This window comes from Phallusia mammillata, chromosome 2 (genome assembly GCF_965637545.1).
Source record: "Phallusia mammillata chromosome 2, kaPhaMamm4.hap1.1, whole genome shotgun sequence".
NCBI classification, from domain to species: Eukaryota; Metazoa; Chordata; class Ascidiacea; order Phlebobranchia; family Ascidiidae; genus Phallusia; species Phallusia mammillata.
Window position 1 is genome coordinate 5,286,670 of NC_137253.1, and position 18,378 is coordinate 5,305,047.

An 18,378-nucleotide genomic window follows, 5' to 3' on the forward strand; every position below is an offset into this window, starting at 1 on the left:
TTAAGTAAGCATTAAAAACTGGTTTATTTGGATATCAATCTGTTGGTTCTACTGCTCAACCTATATGTAAACCGAGAGCCAGCACGATTTAAACTCTTCACAAAAACCAACAAAAATCGAAATACAACAGAAACATGCAGGATGGGTTAAAATTGACTTGTAATAGATTCTTAGAAAAGATGTTCGATTGGATGACAAATAACTATGTCGCAATCCTTGGTACCAAGTCAAATGCATGGAGGCCGGACATCCTGCCATCTGCAGTACTCAGTGCGCACGACAAAACTTAAAAAATAGACTCGAGGCCATGATGAATTACGCATCAGTGTACTAGGTATGCAAACAGTAAATGTACTTTTACTTGGGATCCATAGACAAAAATATTTGGATTTTGAAAGTACAAGATGTTTTCACATCTTAAAAAATCATCACCAAAATAACTATTGTACACAAAGCAAAAAAGGTCAAACAAAATTTAGTTAAACCAAAATGTGATTATAACTTGTTCCACAATATATTCTCTTCGCTTTTTGCAATAAATTCTGCTCGATTTTCTTCAGATAAATCTTCTGCTGTTTTAAAAACTTCAATTGCTTTTGTGTAATATTCGACTGCTTCTTTGTTTTGTGAAGTTTTTGCGCAAACAGCACCAAGATTATTTAAGAAGTAACCGTAGACTTCATATTTTGAACTTTTATCCCCGAAATTTGTTTCCATAAGTTCAATCCCTTCCTTTATTGTTGTTTCCCTCGATGCCAAATCCCCGGTGTAATCTTGACTCAGTTCAATGTGATGAAAACACCAAACCTCCTCTACACATCGAATTTTTTCGTCTATTTCAAGGCCCCGGATTTGCTGAATCATGTCACGCATCAGTGGAATCACGTGATCGCGCACAATCTCTTTGTTTCTCGACTTCGAACACAAGCCACCATTTTCCATTAAAAGTTTGATTGTTTGTTCAACCTCCCCCGCACACTCCACTATACTTTTCGCTACTGCGACGTCAAAAGTTTTCTTTGCGTAGAAATCCGCAGCAATACTAAAAAACAAAATGGCTTCTAAATATTTGCCGTTATTTCGCAGTTTCGTGGCCCTTTCTTCCAAGCTTTCCGCAGTAAACCTTGGTTGACTTTCGATTGACTTTATAAGTTGCTTTTTTGTCGTTTTTGCTCCAACAAACTTTTTGTTTGCAATAAATCAACGTAAGAAACGACCTGTGCACCGAAGTCATCACTCTCATCTAAAAATTGAAAATGAATAAAGTTATTAAAGTTGTTTCCTTTTCTCCAAACAATTCCTAATTACACAATTAGTTTTTTTTTAAGTCACAGTACACAAAACGGCAGTTGCTTGTTTGTCATATTGATACATGCAGGAATAAAAATATCTGCAGTAACCCTCGGCTGACGTAAGAACCCACATTAAAGAAGGTTTGCTATTGACTAATAGAAAGCGCAAAGTGCATTTGCAAATATTTGAATGCAAATTGTGTGAAAATGCTGACGATTACGGCTATTCAGGGTTGGGATAAAGTTTTATAATACAACAACAATAAAACCAACTTAGAAACTAAATTTCTAACCCTATTCCAATCTCACTGTCAATTTAAATAACTGTGCTCTTCACGCCATTTATTAGTATTTTGCAACTTTTGTCTGTTGTGAGTTGAAACGTTAGTAGTTCTACCCATTAGTTCTTGGTGTTGTGCTTGTTTTAACGAATGTGTGTTCAATTAAAGGTCACCAAACACAAACTTATACACGGGGTTACCAGTTTGGTGCATTCTAAACAATCAGACAAAAGTATATTATCTATATTGCCAATCGTCGCGCCCACGTTTAGCATTAAGCATTTCTTGGTTGGGAAAAAACAATGTTGGGAAAAAATGAAGTAAATACCAAGGACACGATAATTCACGGTACTGAAGGTTGTGGGTGGGTTAGCCATCTTAAAATATGGTGGCCGACCAACCAGAAAACGGCAGGATTCCGGCTCAACGGGACCCATCATTTGCCAATGCATTACATTTTTTTATAATGTACTAAGTTGTATGTTGAAAAACATATTAGTCATTTCCTGTCGAAAATAATTTAAAGATCGATTTACGCATTTCGTAATACATTTGGATGAAACGTACCTTATTCATACTTATGTGCCGGCGTGTTCCAACCCCAATTAAATGATTTTTTTAGTTCAAGAGGTGGGTGTAAGTTGAGCAAATTCGGCTAATGTTTTCGGTGATGGCAAATACACAAATAAGTCGTGGTTTCGTCCGATTAAGGCAGGATATATAAAGAATAACACATCTTTTACTGTTTCATTGAGATTTAATAAAGAGGTCTCTTTTTTCGACTCCTTACGACTGTCCTCTTTACTAACTCGACCATCAAGCGGCCTAAGTAAAAGTTCTTCAGATGGAGTATTAGCCGTTTTTTTTGGAAAATTCTGCAAATTGAATCAAGAAAACATATAAACGGGATTAGAGTAAAATGGCAACATTTTCCACATTGCTCATGCAAATGCAGTACGACTCGATTAACCAATACAGTATGAAGGGAAGCATAACTCTTTGCGTTGTGGTCGGGAAGTTCGTAGAGCTCAGAGAGGGTATAATTTATTTTAATTTGGATTATAGCACAAATAAGCATTTGTCTTTGTTGCTGTACGTAAGCGCAGTAGTAAAATTTCTGTTGTTGCAAAATAAAATTAACAACTCTACAAAGTGTGTACTGTTTAAACCAGCGCTTCCCAACCGGTGGTCCGCGAAGCTTTTTAAACTATTACTATACCAATATAAAAGGGAAAAAAGTTACACACCATGTGCGAACGTACTTTGATTTTTACCACTTTTCTTAACAATATAATGTTACTCACTATGAATGCCGTACAAGATTTCACGTTAAACAAAGCTTTGCTCTGAAGAAGTCCTACCGTTCTGGTGGACGAAACGTCAGCGAAAATACAAGTTATGGATAGAAACAACTAGTATTTTTGTTTAACATTAACACCAGTTGAACGACATTTTTGTTAAACAAAGCTTTATTACACAGACAAACTGCAATTGTCGCGTCACAACAGTACTTGTACTAGTTGTAAAACCTTGATGGTAGAACTGTCTTTGTTAGCTATATTTGGTCTTTGCGTAGCTACAAAACGCATAGCATTTAAAAAAAAAAAAAAGCAAGGAAAGTCAAGAAAATAAAAAAAATCCCAGAAAGTAGTAGTGATCTCATCATATCAAATCAGTACGCTCAGGCTTCACATTAACAGAAGTATTGCTTGTGCGAGAAGTATTGCTCGTTATTATTTTTCTGTCTCAATTTTAGTTCTTGATCGATTAAACCAGTGGTTCTCAACCTTTTTTCTTTCGTGGCCCACTTTCATTGCAAAAAATTCTGTGGCCCAGTAAATTTTTGAGATAGAAAGAAATCAACAATAAAATAGGTTCAGAACAAAAAACAAAACAAAAACATTTCTTCTCAATCCCTCCCCAAGCCATTATTCTTGTAAAATTGAGTGTAGTGACACAAATGAAAGTAAATTCTTAAAAAAAACTTTCTATTTGGTTGGTCTGTGGCCCAATCAAAATGCTGGTGGTCCGTCAAAAAAATAATTTTATTAAAGTGGGCCGCGAGCTGGAAAAGGTTGGGAAGCACTGGTTTAAACGGTATTGAGAGAATCCGGAATTCTAGTAGGTGACAAATCTACAATGCAAATGGAAGTTGTAATTATCCGGTTTTGTCCATGCATATGCATCGCCGTACGTTAGTGTAACAAGGTCAAGGGGCGGAGATTGGCTTTTTCGCCTAACATATTTTTTCATTATTTGTAGAATGGATATATATTTAAAACTACCAAGGTAATACCAATACCAGTTGAATATTTGCAGCGGCTTCCTCATGGGCAGAATTACAATTTTGGACTTTTTTTAAAACGGCATGCACTGGAGAACAACAATATGTTCATGAGTAGTATTCATAAGCGTATTAAGATGTGTGGCATTCATCTTTTTCTCTACAGTTGATCTCGATGGTTTGTTAATGCTGTAGTGTGCAAGTTTTCCTGTTCAGCTTTGTTGGTTTTTTCGCAAGATATTGGGGTTGAAAGTGGGCGCTTTTGGCCGGTTGCACCTCTTTGTGCGTTGGTGAGCTGGGGGGACGACAATACGCCCGAGCAGTGTTTTTTTAAGGTGTTTTGGGGAACCGAAACGGTCCCCCAAATTTCTCCAGCGGTTTCCCAAAATTTGGACTTGCAACTACAACTACAGTTTTTTGTATTTAAATGAAACACTTGCGGTCTCCTAAAACTACTTAGCGGTCACCCAAACCAAACCTTAAAAAAACCTGCGCCCGAGTACTCTTTTTAAGTTAAATATTCGGAGCCGCACTCTAATGACCACAATACGAACTTGTGACTTTTAAAGAACGGCATGATGTGCACATAATGAATATGGTAATGGTTTTTATTCCGTAAACAGTAGCTCAAAATGTGTTTAAAATTCGGACCATCGTAATCCGTTATGACATTTTCCCAATTCATTGAATAATTATGTCGTGCAGAAACGATATTTTTATTTGATTTTTGCATTTGAGAGCGCAAATCCTTCACATTTACTTTTTTGTGTGTTTTATCCCTTTAAATGCCAATTCCTTACGTAACCCTTACGTAATTTCCTTACGTAATTGTTTTTTTCAAGGCGTGTTTTTGCAATTATTACATTCAATGGGTTACTAATATATTCCGATAGCTTACTTCGAGTACTTTTTCCTGTTAAAGGCAATGACCCTGCTCAGTTATCCTGGCAATTTTTATTCAAACAATCGCGATTTGGTTCTCTAAATGGGGGACCAAACTGGAATTCTGACGTTTTTTTCGTTGTAATATTTTGCAACAATATTTCAATTTTTGAAGTAGAAGCCCCAATATTTGGGCCAAACCACTTGTTTTCGCAAAGTTACCGTTTTTTTTTTCAAGCAAATCGCAACACTTCAGTCATTCCGCATTAGTTTAAGTTGCCCTTTGGACATTTTGACCCAAAATTCTGGTCTAATTGTCCCAGATGCTGTGCATGCCAAACCACAATTTTTCAATATAACAATCTTTTTGTGTTTACGGATTAAACCAATACAGTGCACTAGGGGAATTTGATCTAAACTATTTCAGTCCATCAAAATAATCACTGTATACCAGGTGTGGCCAACACGTCGATCGCGATCGACTGGTCGATCGCCTGCTTTCGACTGGTCGATCGCCACTAAATTCTCCACTACTAATCAAAAACTTATTAATTGAAAAACAAATTAAATAATATAAAACAGCACTTCTGACATTTTGACACAACGCACAAATGTGCAATAAGACAATAAGTATGTTATTGTCACTTTGTTTGTTGCGTAACAATTGTTATTTTGGCACCAAATTTTGTCGTAACAACTACAATGTTTGTCGTCACAACTTGAGTGTTTGCAAAAACGAAGCAGTTGCTATTGATTGGGGTGATTTAAAAGTTTCCATCACTGATTACTATGATAAAAATTATGTACAAATGCGACGTTTTATTCTTGTAAGAACTATAGGTGATGCTTGCCAATAAAACTCAAGACTATAAATATGTGGTAATCGTCAATCAAATCGCATGAAAAAATTTGTTTATTGCTTTGTGTTAGTGGCAGCGACTGATCAGTCGATCGCGTACAATTATGAAAATTTTCGTCGATCTTAACGACTGGCAAGTTGGCCACCCCTGCGTATACAATGACAATTAATAAAAATATGAACTATCCATAATTTCAACTTACTCATTTTGTAGTATATCAAACAAATCACAACGAAGCCAACCACCTGAACTATCAGGGTGATTCCAACTATATACTCAACAGAAGGTGACTTGGCTGCAACAAAAACACAGTCAATGTCATAAACCTAGCTAATGTGTCAAAATAGCTTTGAGTTGCGAATTATGTTACAAATATGTAAATAGTTATGTTCCAAACCAGGTTCCAAATATTTAAGTATTTTATTCGCTTGGTTTTAGGAGTTTTCATGATGTCCCTTCAAAAATATTTAACACTTGTTCTGGTGAAACTTCCAACAACATTCACAAGGTGCAAAAGTAAAATGGACTTAGAAAATTGTTTTAACACTCAAAAGTATTGACTTTACACCCAACTCTATATGCAATTGTTTCAAGTTTAGGAACCATTATTAAATGTTAGATTAATTTTAGATAATTGTGTGACAAAAAAAGGAAAAGAGAGGAGCAAACTGGTGGTAATAGATAACATAATCTTAGCAAAATCTAAAACATATGCTTAAAGTTCCACTTCATACTTTGTACATCTGACATGGTGTTTTAATCAATGATGGTCATTAAATTTAAAACTTTACTGCCTGTTGGGTATTTGTCAAAGACACACTTACTAATCTTTATGCTATGTTTACATAGGTTGGAAAATATATTAAGGGCACAGCAGGGCAATTTAAAGGAATGTTTCTTTTTACAATTTATGAAAGTATTTTTTATTTGTCCATTTTATTTGTCTAATGAAAAATCCAAACATAATGAGTCTTACTAAATCATTTCACCTGTGCAATTGTGGCTGATGTTCCATGTACCATGTTTTGAACATTGTGCTGTTACAGTTCCAAAGTATCGTTGATTACAAGTGAGAGTTGTTGAGTTAGGATAATAGGCTGTTCCTGAGGTTGGTTGTTGGTACAAATCATTGCTGGGTATGTCAGAGTAGTTGCAAACTGGAACTGAAAGCCAAAAATTATCAGTTTAACCAGTGTTAATTCTTTCATTAGAAACAAGTCCAGCATATACATATATATAGGCAATTGTGGCATATATTTAATTGCAGGCTTAATTTTCACAGATAAACTATGTTGCACTGATTTTGTTGTTGTTAATAAATATTAATAGTGTAATCTTGAAACGGGAACCTAAACAGAACCTATGACTTTTTTCTGCTGTTTCTAAAAAAAGGTATTGCTTCACATTAACCTATTTTTTGCTCCAAGTGATTAGCCATACATATAATTTTTTATGCCACTTGTTTGACTTCTTAGTGCAGGCCTTGTAGTTTTACTAAACAATTAAAGGTGTGTTTATTTATTTTTTGCCAGAAATACACCTACAAAAGTATTAGAAAACTCCATGTGACCTGCAACTACAAATTTTATGCCTGTTGGCCCTGAACGTAATGCAACTAGAGATTTCTTTCCTTTTCCTGGCCAACAGCTGTAAGCAAGTAAGTGAATTTACCTTTTATGCAAAATGAAGTTACATTCCATATAGCATCTGACTGATGAACAGCTACAGCACTGGCGGGTAAATAAAATGGCTGAATACAGGAAAATGTGTGTGTGCTGAGGTAACCTCTGTTGACTGGAACATCTTGGACAACACCAGGAAAAGTAACATTTCCACAATCTGCAAATTAAAGTAGTTTGTCAATGAACAAATAATTTAAAAGCTGTTTTTTTGCCTTTAGCAACAGTTTTCAACCCACCTGAAATGTGTACAACTTTTTTCCAAGCAGAACTGTTTGTCTGAGACTTTACCTCCGTATTATTGAATATACTGTGAAGATGGGTTTTAGTTGTCAACTGACTGTAGCATAATTCACCTGAGAGAAAACTCATAATTTGTCTTTCAATGTGTAGTAAATTAGTCTTAATTTGCTGATTATGTTTGTAAAAGAAAACCCTCTGTAATTATAAACATTAACTCCACTTCGTTTTACACAAAGTATCCTCATCAATGCATATTTTTGTCAAACAGCAACAAAAACATCTGCTAGCTACTATGCTTGAATTGTTAAGATGTGTTTATGTTGGACATAAGCTACCACTGTACCTGAAATGATACAGCTACATTTGAAGTGATTCAATTCAGAGTTGCTTAGAGTGTTATTTGTTTTGCAGTCAACATTGCACTGGTTTGTTCCTAGTAACCAACTTGCTGATTTAAAGTTTTGGTTTAGCAGAAATCTTGCTTGATACAAAGATCCAAAAAAGTTTGTAGCCCATGTTTCACTATTTTCTGTTTTTTATTTTTTTACTATTTGAGGTAACTTCAACATCTGAAACAAAGTACAACTCTACAATAAAACAAACATGGAAATTGTTGACGATAACATCTATTTTTTTTAAATGCATATATTTTAACCACAAAATGTGAAAAACAACAGTTTCTGAAGTGAACGCATTTGTTTTAAAGCAAGTAACATCTTTTTAAAATTAACCTTCAGCACAAAAAGGTTCCAAGCCCCATGTATCATCTGCTTGACAAACAGCAACTGTAGGAATTCCTTGATAACCAGTTATGCATGAAAAAGTATGTGTGCTAAGGTAACCCAGGTTTATTGGCACATCTTGTGCCACTCCAGACAGAGAAACATTTCTGCAATCTTAATTTGTAAAACATGTTTATGCTTCAAACAAAAATGTTACCAAATTAGGTTGTATTTAGCACATTTAGCACTAAAGGTTAACCCATTTGTTTCATCTGTTTGCAATTTTGCACCTAAAATAGTGTGGTTTCAAATAAAAAACATATCTGATAAGATGGTCATAAAGTTGGGATCAGCAGTAAAGTTTCTATGCAGACCAGCGATCAGGGCCAACTCATAATCATAGTATGCCAAGGCCACTGAAGGCGTTATATCAAATCAGCTAGTCACCAAACATTTTCATTTGTCAAGATGTAAGGTAGAAAAATCTAGCATGTGGTAGTTCGAGCCTACAACAGTTACTTCAGGACTCACAATGTACCAACAGAGCTACGAGGCTCAACTAATTTATACCAAAATGCGTTAACTTCACTTTTAACAGGAATTATTTTCAAATCTATTTAAAAATCAGGCAAAACATGACACATTATTGGATATTGACAAAAGAGGTCTTAAACACATGAATTTGAAGACACAAACAATAATTTTTAAAACATAGAAATTTAGTTTCAAATGCTCAGGACTTAAAATAATCTACTATTTTATAGGGCGCCATATGAGCAGTGGTGTTGTGGCGCCATCAACTTGTAATTTTCGGAAGAGTACTAAACCATAAAATGCAGAACTTGGCCAAAAAACAACCCAAAGTCCAAACACAAGAGTAACACACAAAGTACCCATAGATATAAAAAGTAAAGATACACCACTTGATCTACAACACATAGACATATAATTCAACTGTACACAAATGGTAACTTACCAATGGCATTCAAATTTATCTGATATGGATTTTTATTTACTTTCCAAATCACAGTTTCATGATCTGCTTTTATTTTGTCAATAAAAACTTCGACGATGTGTATTTTGGTTAACTAAACTTTCACCAAACAGCATCTGTAAAATCATCAATTCCAGAAATCAGTGAAAATGTTTATTCTATTTATCATGAAAACTGTTTTTTTCAATAAATTACAAACTATTATTACCTGTAAAAAGTTAAAACAAACCATGTATGTGAGTAAGCTTGTTAGTTACCTAAAATCCATATCTGGTACTAGTTTGTTTTGACACTCCGCTGAGTCAGGATAAAATTTTGCAACTCCAATGGTCTAAAGCAACAAGTTAACATAAATACATGTTCAACGCTTATTTTATTTGTAAATGTTAATGCACCTAAAGAAACAAGGATGAAAGTCTTATAATTATTTTTTATTAAGGTCTTAAAACACAAAACCCTTGTGAATATGCCATTCCATTCTCTGCATGATTTATTTTGGTGCATAAAAAAATTTGGCATGTCCAAATCTTACATTTTCATCATCATGTTTGTTTAGATGAGCCACGATTCCAATAAAATTTGTTAAAGTACTTGAAATTGTAGCAGTAACTGTCACAGGTGATCCTCTTGCTTAGTATGGTTGAGAAGAAACTCGAAAGCTGACATCCACTCCCGCAACACACATAATCATGTCAGTCAAGTTGTAAAGTGTTTGTTACATGATGTAGTTGTCAAATTTTTGATGGTGTCTTAAACTTTGAAATGTACCAACAAGGCATATTTTTTCAATCATGGTCACTAACTAATCTTGATCAGCGATGCCACTGCTTGAAATTTTACCCAAGATCTTGGGATTTCAGCTGTGAGCTTGGGATCTGGGAAAAACTTTAGATACCTTGGGATTTTTATTTTTCGTTGAATACGATATTATTCGTTGAATACGAAGGTTCACTACTTCACTTATTACAATTGCTGCCGACAAAAAATCACCTTTTGGCTGATCAGATATTTTTAAAGAAGGATTCGCATAACAGTGCATTATTAATTTAGTGTTCGAAGCCTTACTAACTCACTCGTACAAGTTGATTGTTGCTTGAAATGCTCCATCAAAACTTGTAAGCCAGGCCATGCAGGCACGAGGGGGGGTCATGATTATTAAAAACGAAATAGGCAATTATGTTGTAATTCTTTTCTATTTCTATTATGCTGAAAGTGTTGGTGTAATTGCCCAGTATAGCATTTTGTGTCTATCTTTTGATACGAAGGCAAACTAAAATATGACCCTTTGCACATGTTTTTCTCTCTCCAGGGTAAGCTGCCATCACACGCCAGTAGATGAAATGTACATAACAAATGTTTTTTCTTTTGTGATTTGCTGTTATTTCTAAGCGTCCATTTGTAGTACGTCATGTCTGGAAGCTAACATAATTATCGAAAATTATGTTGCCTGCGCCAGGTAGGATTAAGTTTGTGTATCTGTAGCCGTTGCGACATAATTTGTGCAAACTTTGCAATAATTGTTTACCAAAGTAGCTCGGTTTGACTCGCTAGCTCAAAGCTTGCGAGGATGTTAAATTGTGTAGCACCAAATTCAACTGTATTGACAAATCATGTTCGGACTTTGTAATATTTCCTGTCGCTGTTAATTGGGATGTAGAAGCGTCTTTGTGATCTGGTGTTCATGTGCTTTTGCCGTATGTTTTGTCTCGTGCTGTGATTGGACGTTGCTTTCTGTGGGAATTTGTGCAAGAGCCAATCGCAAGAGCACATGTGTACGATTTAATGCCTTTATCCGGGGTATATATAAAACCGCACTCGTTCATTTCGATTTTCTTAGCTCTCTTCTTCTGTTTCTCATTCTCTCCAATAAACAAACGAACTGAAGTGCAAGACACGTGTGTGGAGTTTCCAGGACTCTGTCCTGACAAGCCCAGGAGCTTGGGAGGTTAAGGACGGTGGTATAACTCTTTTAATTTGTAGTGACTCGGTTTATAGCTTGTACCGAGACAACTTATTTAACACTACATATCTGCCATTTTTTTATCGATTGGTTTATTGCAAACTTGACTTAGATGCTGTACAAACCCTAAAGTGCCTCAGAACTCGATGTAATACAACTCGAGACGGCGGCAGAGTGGAAAGTAATCGATAGGTTTACGATCGACCCAGTGAAAACCTGGTAACGTTGTATTTGTTTGAATTCAACAAGCTGCGTTTGCGTAGCTGTACATCAGTGAGTATTGACGCCACAATGCATTATACGACAGCTCCATTATCAGTCGGTTTTGCTGCTCTGCTGCCATGTAGAGTAGTAATTACTTAAGGTCTTTGTGACACAGAGGCAGTATATTTTCTAACAATTGTAAGCTCATGCGTTTTTAGTTTCGTTATATATGTTTATTATCCTGGGTTAAAATTAACTTATGAAACTTCGTTTTTTTGTACACCAGCGGCAAAACGTTATAGTAGTACAAGCTAATAAACTTGGCTACAGATCGGCGAGAGGTGACTGCAGGTCATACGCAATGCGCCGACTTGACGGTTCCCAACCTTTCTGGTGCCGTGACCCCTCGATAACTCTACAGTTTGACAAAATAAATTTTAGTTTAGCTGACTAATATAGGGTTGCCAAACGTCAGGATTTTCCCTGACATGTCAGGGAATTTGATGTTTAAATCTGCGTCAGGGAGAAATGTTAAAATGTACTTAAAAGTCAGGAATTTAAGAAAAAAATATAGATATACTATGAAATTAATGTACCAACGGAGAAAATTTCTAGTAGTTAGCTACAACCGCGTCTATACCATGAAACGCAAAGAGGTAAACTGGCGGCGGGCAGGTTAACACACAAGATTACTGTTTCGTTTTGCAGTGTGTGTGCGCGCGTAACAATACCTGTTTGTTACTAGTTGTCTAACAATACGCGTTAAATACACAAATAAAAATCCGCGTCTCAAGAAAACACAGCATTCGATACTACGTAGGAACGTGGAGAATTTCATTTGCTTTAACTGTGTACCAAATATGCAAGGAACTAACTAACAACGAAAAATCGAATGTCGTGAGACATAAAAACGTTTTTTCAGTGGCATTTTATTTCAAATTTAAGAAGGTTATTGTGGCTCCCGTTGTTAGTTTTTTTCTGTGTGAAATTGGTCCGAATGGTTATAAAGTGGTAAAGGTTGGCGACACCTGATATATGTGCTTATTGTTTCACGGATAGTAAGAGTAATGAGCTTAGCCTAATAAACTTAACTAAACGGAAGCCTACACAGAAAGTTAATTGACAAGGATGCACCGTAGCACCGACCACGGTATCTAACGTTTTCCTGTGTCGCCGTCCCTGTGACTTCCGAATATTCTAAATTTATCCCGGAACAGAAGTGGTTGGATCGCAAAAATGGTTAACGCAGCGGTTCTCAAACTGGGATCCGCGGTCCTTTAGGGTATTTTGCGGGGACCGCGAAAAGGTGGAAGTAATTCTATATTTATGTTTGGTGTCAGTTTGTGCAACTGAACAAGTTTAAATCAAAATGAAAGTGAGAATCGACCGTCTCCATTGCTAAACAATAGGCTGTATTGCATAACAACCAACAAAAGTGCAATTGTTCGCGCACAATTGTAATGCTTTCGCCTTGTCTGTGATGTCAGGTTTGGATCATTGTTATGCTAGGGTTGCCATATTTTGTAATACACAATCCCTGACAAAATTTATCTCAATTGCGTTAACCCAATGGTTCTCAAACTTTCTCATTATTTTTTCTAAACGGTTCCTTTGCCATTATTTCGAGGGCTCGCGGTACTTAAGCCTGAATGTGTATTTCAGAAAAACGAAAGTTGATCGCATGATTTTAGCTATTTATGCAAAATTGCGCATAACAATAATCCTAATCTGAGATCACAGACAAGACAAAAAATCATTACAGTTGTGCGCGAACAATTGCACTTTTGTTAGTTGTGTTACGAATAATATTATCAATTTCTTTATTGCACTGTTTTGTCACTCGTTTCGTTTGTTTTTTGTCACAATATGTTGTTCGTTTCCCATAATATTATTTATTTGTCTATTGCACAGCAATTTCACCATATGATACTTATTTCCATGTGTTGCTAATATTATCACCTTTGTTTATTTAGTTATTTCTTCACTGTGTTAACACTAACTTTGTTTGTTGCTTCGTCACTGTATGTTTTCTTTTATTTTTATTGTTTTCCATTTTTGCGTTTCGGACGCAACCGTCCTTGTTGCCTTGGCATTCCTGCGCGTGTCCCTAATTACAAACATCCTCGGGACTTTGCTTAATTTGCCTCAAGAATAACTGCTGTTTTTTTCCTCGTGGCTGGCTCCCTAACGTGAGGGCTGTGAAAATGTGATCGGGGAGACTTGGTTGGTCGAGCTTGGGAGAACGTGCTTCTTTGCTTGTGAGATCTTTTACCTATTTGTCCGTTTTTACATTGTATTTTTAAGTGCTACGTTAGCCCGATTGTGTTGTCGAGAACCGTGCTTATTTTAGTCCGCTTTTATAATAAGAACAAAGGATATATCGCATATTTTGTTACTGTTTGCAAAAGTGTTAAGAGTAGCGCGCGGTCTAGTTATTGGTTTTACCGGCTAGCCGTTAGAGCAGCGTCCTGAACCTTAGGCGCAGAATTAGTAGCGCTACAGTTGTCATGCAATAAAGCCTATTGTTTAGCAATGGAGACGGTCGATTCTCACTTTCATTTTGATTTAAACTTATTCAGTTGCACAAACTGACGCCAAATAAGAATATAGAATTACTTCCACCTTTTCGCGGTCCCCGCAAAACTGTGCCTCACGGAACCCCTAAAGGACCCCGGACCCTAGTTTAAGAACCGCTGCGTTATTCATTTTCCGATCCGAACACTTCTATTGCGGAATAAATTTTGAATATTCGAAAGTCACACGGACGGCGACACGAAAAAAGGTAGATACGATACTCTTATCCTTGCCAATTAACTTCTGCGTAGGCTTCTGTTTATAGTTAAGTTTATTAGGCTAAGCTCACTACTCTTACTCTCCTTAAAACAATAAGCACGTATATCAGGGGTCGCCAACCTTTACCACTTTGAAAACCGTTCGGACCAATTTCACATAGAAAAAAAAAAAACACAAAAAAACACTGGGAGTCACAAAGACCTTTTTAAATTTAAAATAAAATGCCACTGTGAGAAGGTATTTCTGTCCCACGACATTCGACTTTATGTTGTTAGTTATTTCCTTGCATATTAGATACACAGTTAAAGCAAATGAAACTTCCCACGCTCCCACGTAGCATCGAATGCTTTGTTTTCTAGAGACGCGGATTTTGTTTAACTCGTATTGTTAGACAACTGGTAACAAACAGGTATTGTTACGCGCGCATGCACACTGCAAAACGAAACAGTTAGTTGTACGTTAACATGCGTGCCGCCAGTTTACCTCCTTAGCTTCAAGGTATAGACGCGATTGTAGCCAACTACTAGAAACTTTTTCCGTTGGCACATTAATTTCATAGCATATATTTTGTTCTCTTAAATTCCTGACTTTTAAGTACATTTTAACATTTCTCCCTGACGCAGATTTAAACACTAAATTCCCTGACATGTCAGGGAAAATCCTGACGTATGGCAACCCTATGTTATGCGCAATTTTGCATAACTAGCTAAAATCCTGCAATCAACTTTCGTTTTTCTGAAACACACATTCAGGCTTGCGGTGACCGCGCGCCTTTGAAATAATGGCAAAGGGACCGTTTGGAAAAAAATAACGAAAATGTTTGGAAAAAAACTGTGTTAACGCAACCGAGATAAATTTTGTCAGGGATTGTGTATCATAAAATATGGCAACCCTAGACTAATATGAATTAGAGCAGTGGTCGTCAACCTATGGGTCGCGACCCCAAGTGGGGTCGCCTAAACTTTTTCTGGGGTAGCGAAATGTCGCCGAATTTAATTTAGCGCATTTTAAAATTGATTACAGAAAATGAAACTAATATTATGTTCTTTTAGATCGCAACTTTTGCTCTTGTTTTGTAGTACAGCTTGCTACCTCCTGTTGCAATTTATTCGTGGTAGTGGAAAAACAGAAAATGCCTTTATCGCGTAACAATGGGTTTCGACAACGTGTATTATGACTCAACACTATAAGTTTGTATTATTTAAGGTGAGACCAGAACGAGTGAATAGTTATTTATGCAACGTACCGAACTATGCCAAATTTTTCTAATCCCGTTTTCAACCACGTGGCTGTGTGAAGCAGGATTTAGTGCAATGAGTGTATTAAAAACGAAACGTCGTAATCGATTGGAAGTGGAGCATGACGTGTGGTTAAGCTTGTGCAAAGTCAAGCCGTGACTTCAAAAACTTGTGGACAGTGTACAGGCGCAACCATCTCACTAACAGTGCAAACTAAATGTTGAACAATTTGACAAGTTTGTGTTCCGAAAATTCGGTTTATGTCTTAAATGAAACGCCTTAAAAACTTTTTTCGTAATACTTTTGTATCGCCATATTTGTTTGTTATTATGTACAGTTTGTGTAATTGTTCTTTCGGTTCAGCATTACTAAAAACATTTTTCTCAGTGTTGAAAAAATGGGGTCGCATGTAAATTCTGATTTCATTTTCCCTTAAATTGGGGTCGCCTATAAAAAAGGTTGAATACCACTGAATTAGAGAATATATATAGGCTACGGCATTACTGCGAGAATACAACACAAGTTGGCTGGTGCTGACTATGTATTAAAATGCAGTACTATTAAGTAGCCTAATAAAGGTCAATGATCAGATTTTTTTGTGAAAGTCTTAAAAAATTAAAGATCTACTCTTGCAGTTACTAGTTCAGATTCTAATTAACGAAAAATGGCGGGATGGAAACCATTCTTTTGTATTTATTTGTTAAATACACTTTAAACCAAAATACATACGTTTGTTTACTGTTTTTGCTTCTAAAAAATAAAGTGGCATACGAGTTATTTTTCTTGGGGCTAGTGGTCGATGGCCTAAACCGAACTAGGAACCACTGGCTTAGGTGATTTGTCAGGCGACCCACAGGTTGGTAACGCTGATCTAGAACGAATTTTTGTACCATTGTTATAAGTCTGACTAGTACACATGGCTAGAGGTAAATACCAATTGCTGCCAACACGTAAACTATTCCATGTGACATGATTAATAGGTCTTGCGATATTTTATTACATTTGTAGTTGGTATTTCTTTGCGACTATACATGGTCAGTGTCGTAAGCAAAACTTTCAGAGTGACCTAATAAATTTTGTCCAATGCATTTTTGGCTAACAGAAGGCGTGTTTTCACCAAACCAGAGTTGCAAGCGGGCCCGAAATCTGAGCCCGAACCCGGCCCGAACCCGAAAGTATAAGCCCGAAGCCCGGCCCGATATTAAACAACAACAAAAACACCCTACAAACCACTGTTAGAAATTCAGCACTTCAGGCCTTGTATTTCTTATCTAATGACAGGTAAACCTAAAACTGATTCCAGGCAAAGAGGTGAAAAATGGATGAATCAAACTAAAAGTTCAAAAAAATGATTTTAAATAGTTTACAATGCACCAATAAAGTATGAAACTTCTAGATCATACTTTAGAAAGTACGACTGTTCTAAAAATTCCTTGTTAAGAGCCTGTGGGTAAAGTGCTCGGTCACCTGGGAGCAATCTTTAGGTGGAGAATCTTTGGAAAACTTAAACACATATGCGTTAATTTTTTTTAAAAATTAAGAGCACTCTGTCTTGACCAAACAGATGAAACAAACCACTGTTACACACAAAAAACTAGAAAGGTGGCTTTCTTATATGTTTTCCTTGATATCTGTACTATTTACCGATTTACTGTTTACACCATTTAACCTAATACCATGACTGTTGTTGCATGCAAAAACGAATCGGCCACCACACCACCACACCAAAACAATGTGTGGCCCTCATCACCAAAGCAGATCCATTAAAATACTACTATTATCTAGCTTTTACATACTGTAACCTTGTACCTAAACTGAAAATATAGGGCTTAAAATTGTAAGCACATAAACTAATATACATCACAGCAGAGTTAGACCAACAATACAATCACCGCCTTTACAGGGTGATACAAGTAACTAAAAATATGAACAATGCTATTGCCTAGTGGCATGCATGGTCATAAATGAAGCAGAAACCATTTCTCATTTATAACCAATCAATCACTCTTATAGCTTTCTGGGCAATTAAATGTCTATCAATGGCACATTGGCACTTATTAGGACTATATTTAGGATTGTAAACATAACTGTGTGAATCCAACTAAAAGCTACAATGCATCAACCAACAAAATAGGAAACTCCAACGTCATTTACTATAGTAACTGTAACCATTAAAAACATTACATTATTTGGGGTTGTATTTATTTTAGTACATAACTTATTACTTACTTGTACAAAAACTGGTGTCAGTTATGTTCCATACTCCATTGATACATTTCCCAGTGACTGTGGTGTTTATAGTACTTAAGCATGTAAAATTATGAACGGATTTCTGTCCACATGTTGCAGGAACATCTTGCTTTATATTACTTCCCACAATATTTGGACAACCTTAAAAATATAAAACTGACCAGAAAACAAACATATATGGAAAATTAACTATTAAATAGCACAGATTAGAGTTTCTTTCCCAGGAACCGGTCACTTTCAGCACAAAAATCTATCCCAGGTTACCTGGACAAGAATTGATCTTGCCAAATGCCATTTTGCCAAATAAAGTAACAAAAAAGATGCATTAATACCATTTTTGGCCTAAATTTTTGTTTTCCAGCAGTTTATTTGCGCAGTAACCGACATTTTAAAAACCATTTAAACTGAGTCTTCGGTTTGCCAAATTTTGTATAAAATATTATTTTTTCACTCCAGACCAAAAAAAAATCACCTAGTTCATTGATGAGCAAGAGGTTTCAGTTGCCCATGCAACCTTAAACTCCACAAACTAAAATGATGACCAAAAGGGTAGCGTAGCATATTTTGCCATTGCATATACACTATAACTTTTGAAGTTTGGCGTGGTGAAAGTTTCCTTTTTTGGTGTTGTAAATGAAACACAGTGATCAGCACTGGGCTTAAATAATCATGCTATTAACCCTTTAACTGCGGGGG

At 36.1% G+C, this 18,378-nt stretch overlaps 2 protein-coding genes and 1 pseudogene across 4 annotated transcripts in view; 1 reads left to right on the plus strand and 2 right to left on the minus strand.

The window, feature by feature from the left end:
* Positions 1-8,057, minus strand: LOC145215400 (uncharacterized; annotated as a pseudogene). Its single transcript, XR_013857293.1, has 6 exons — positions 7,865-8,057; positions 7,518-7,634; positions 7,271-7,438; positions 6,589-6,762; positions 5,802-5,894; positions 1-1,243 (listed from the first exon to the last, which is right to left on the minus strand). The product of XR_013857293.1 is annotated as an uncharacterized LOC145215400 (transcript).
* LOC145213425 (uncharacterized) overlaps positions 1-18,378 on the plus strand; it is a 102,205-nt gene that overhangs the window by 55,882 nt on the left and 27,945 nt on the right. The gene's annotated exons all lie outside the window — the stretch shown is intronic.
* The window catches only part of LOC145214989 (uncharacterized), a 20,279-nt gene continuing 9,908 nt past the window's right edge, over positions 8,008-18,378 (minus strand). The window contains exons 5-9 of one of the 2 annotated variants that reach the window (XM_080083640.1): positions 17,662-17,823; positions 9,495-9,568; positions 9,220-9,353; positions 8,253-8,417; positions 8,008-8,090 (exon numbers count right to left, since the gene is read on the minus strand). In XM_080083640.1, coding sequence (XP_079939766.1) covers positions 9,540-9,568; positions 17,662-17,823 — 191 coding nt within the window. In that variant the 3' untranslated portion in view covers positions 8,008-8,090; positions 8,253-8,417; positions 9,220-9,353; positions 9,495-9,539. The remainder of the gene's footprint in view (positions 8,091-8,252; positions 8,418-9,219; positions 9,354-9,494; positions 9,569-17,661; positions 17,824-18,378) is intronic. The other variant, XM_080083641.1, reaches the window with a different exon arrangement.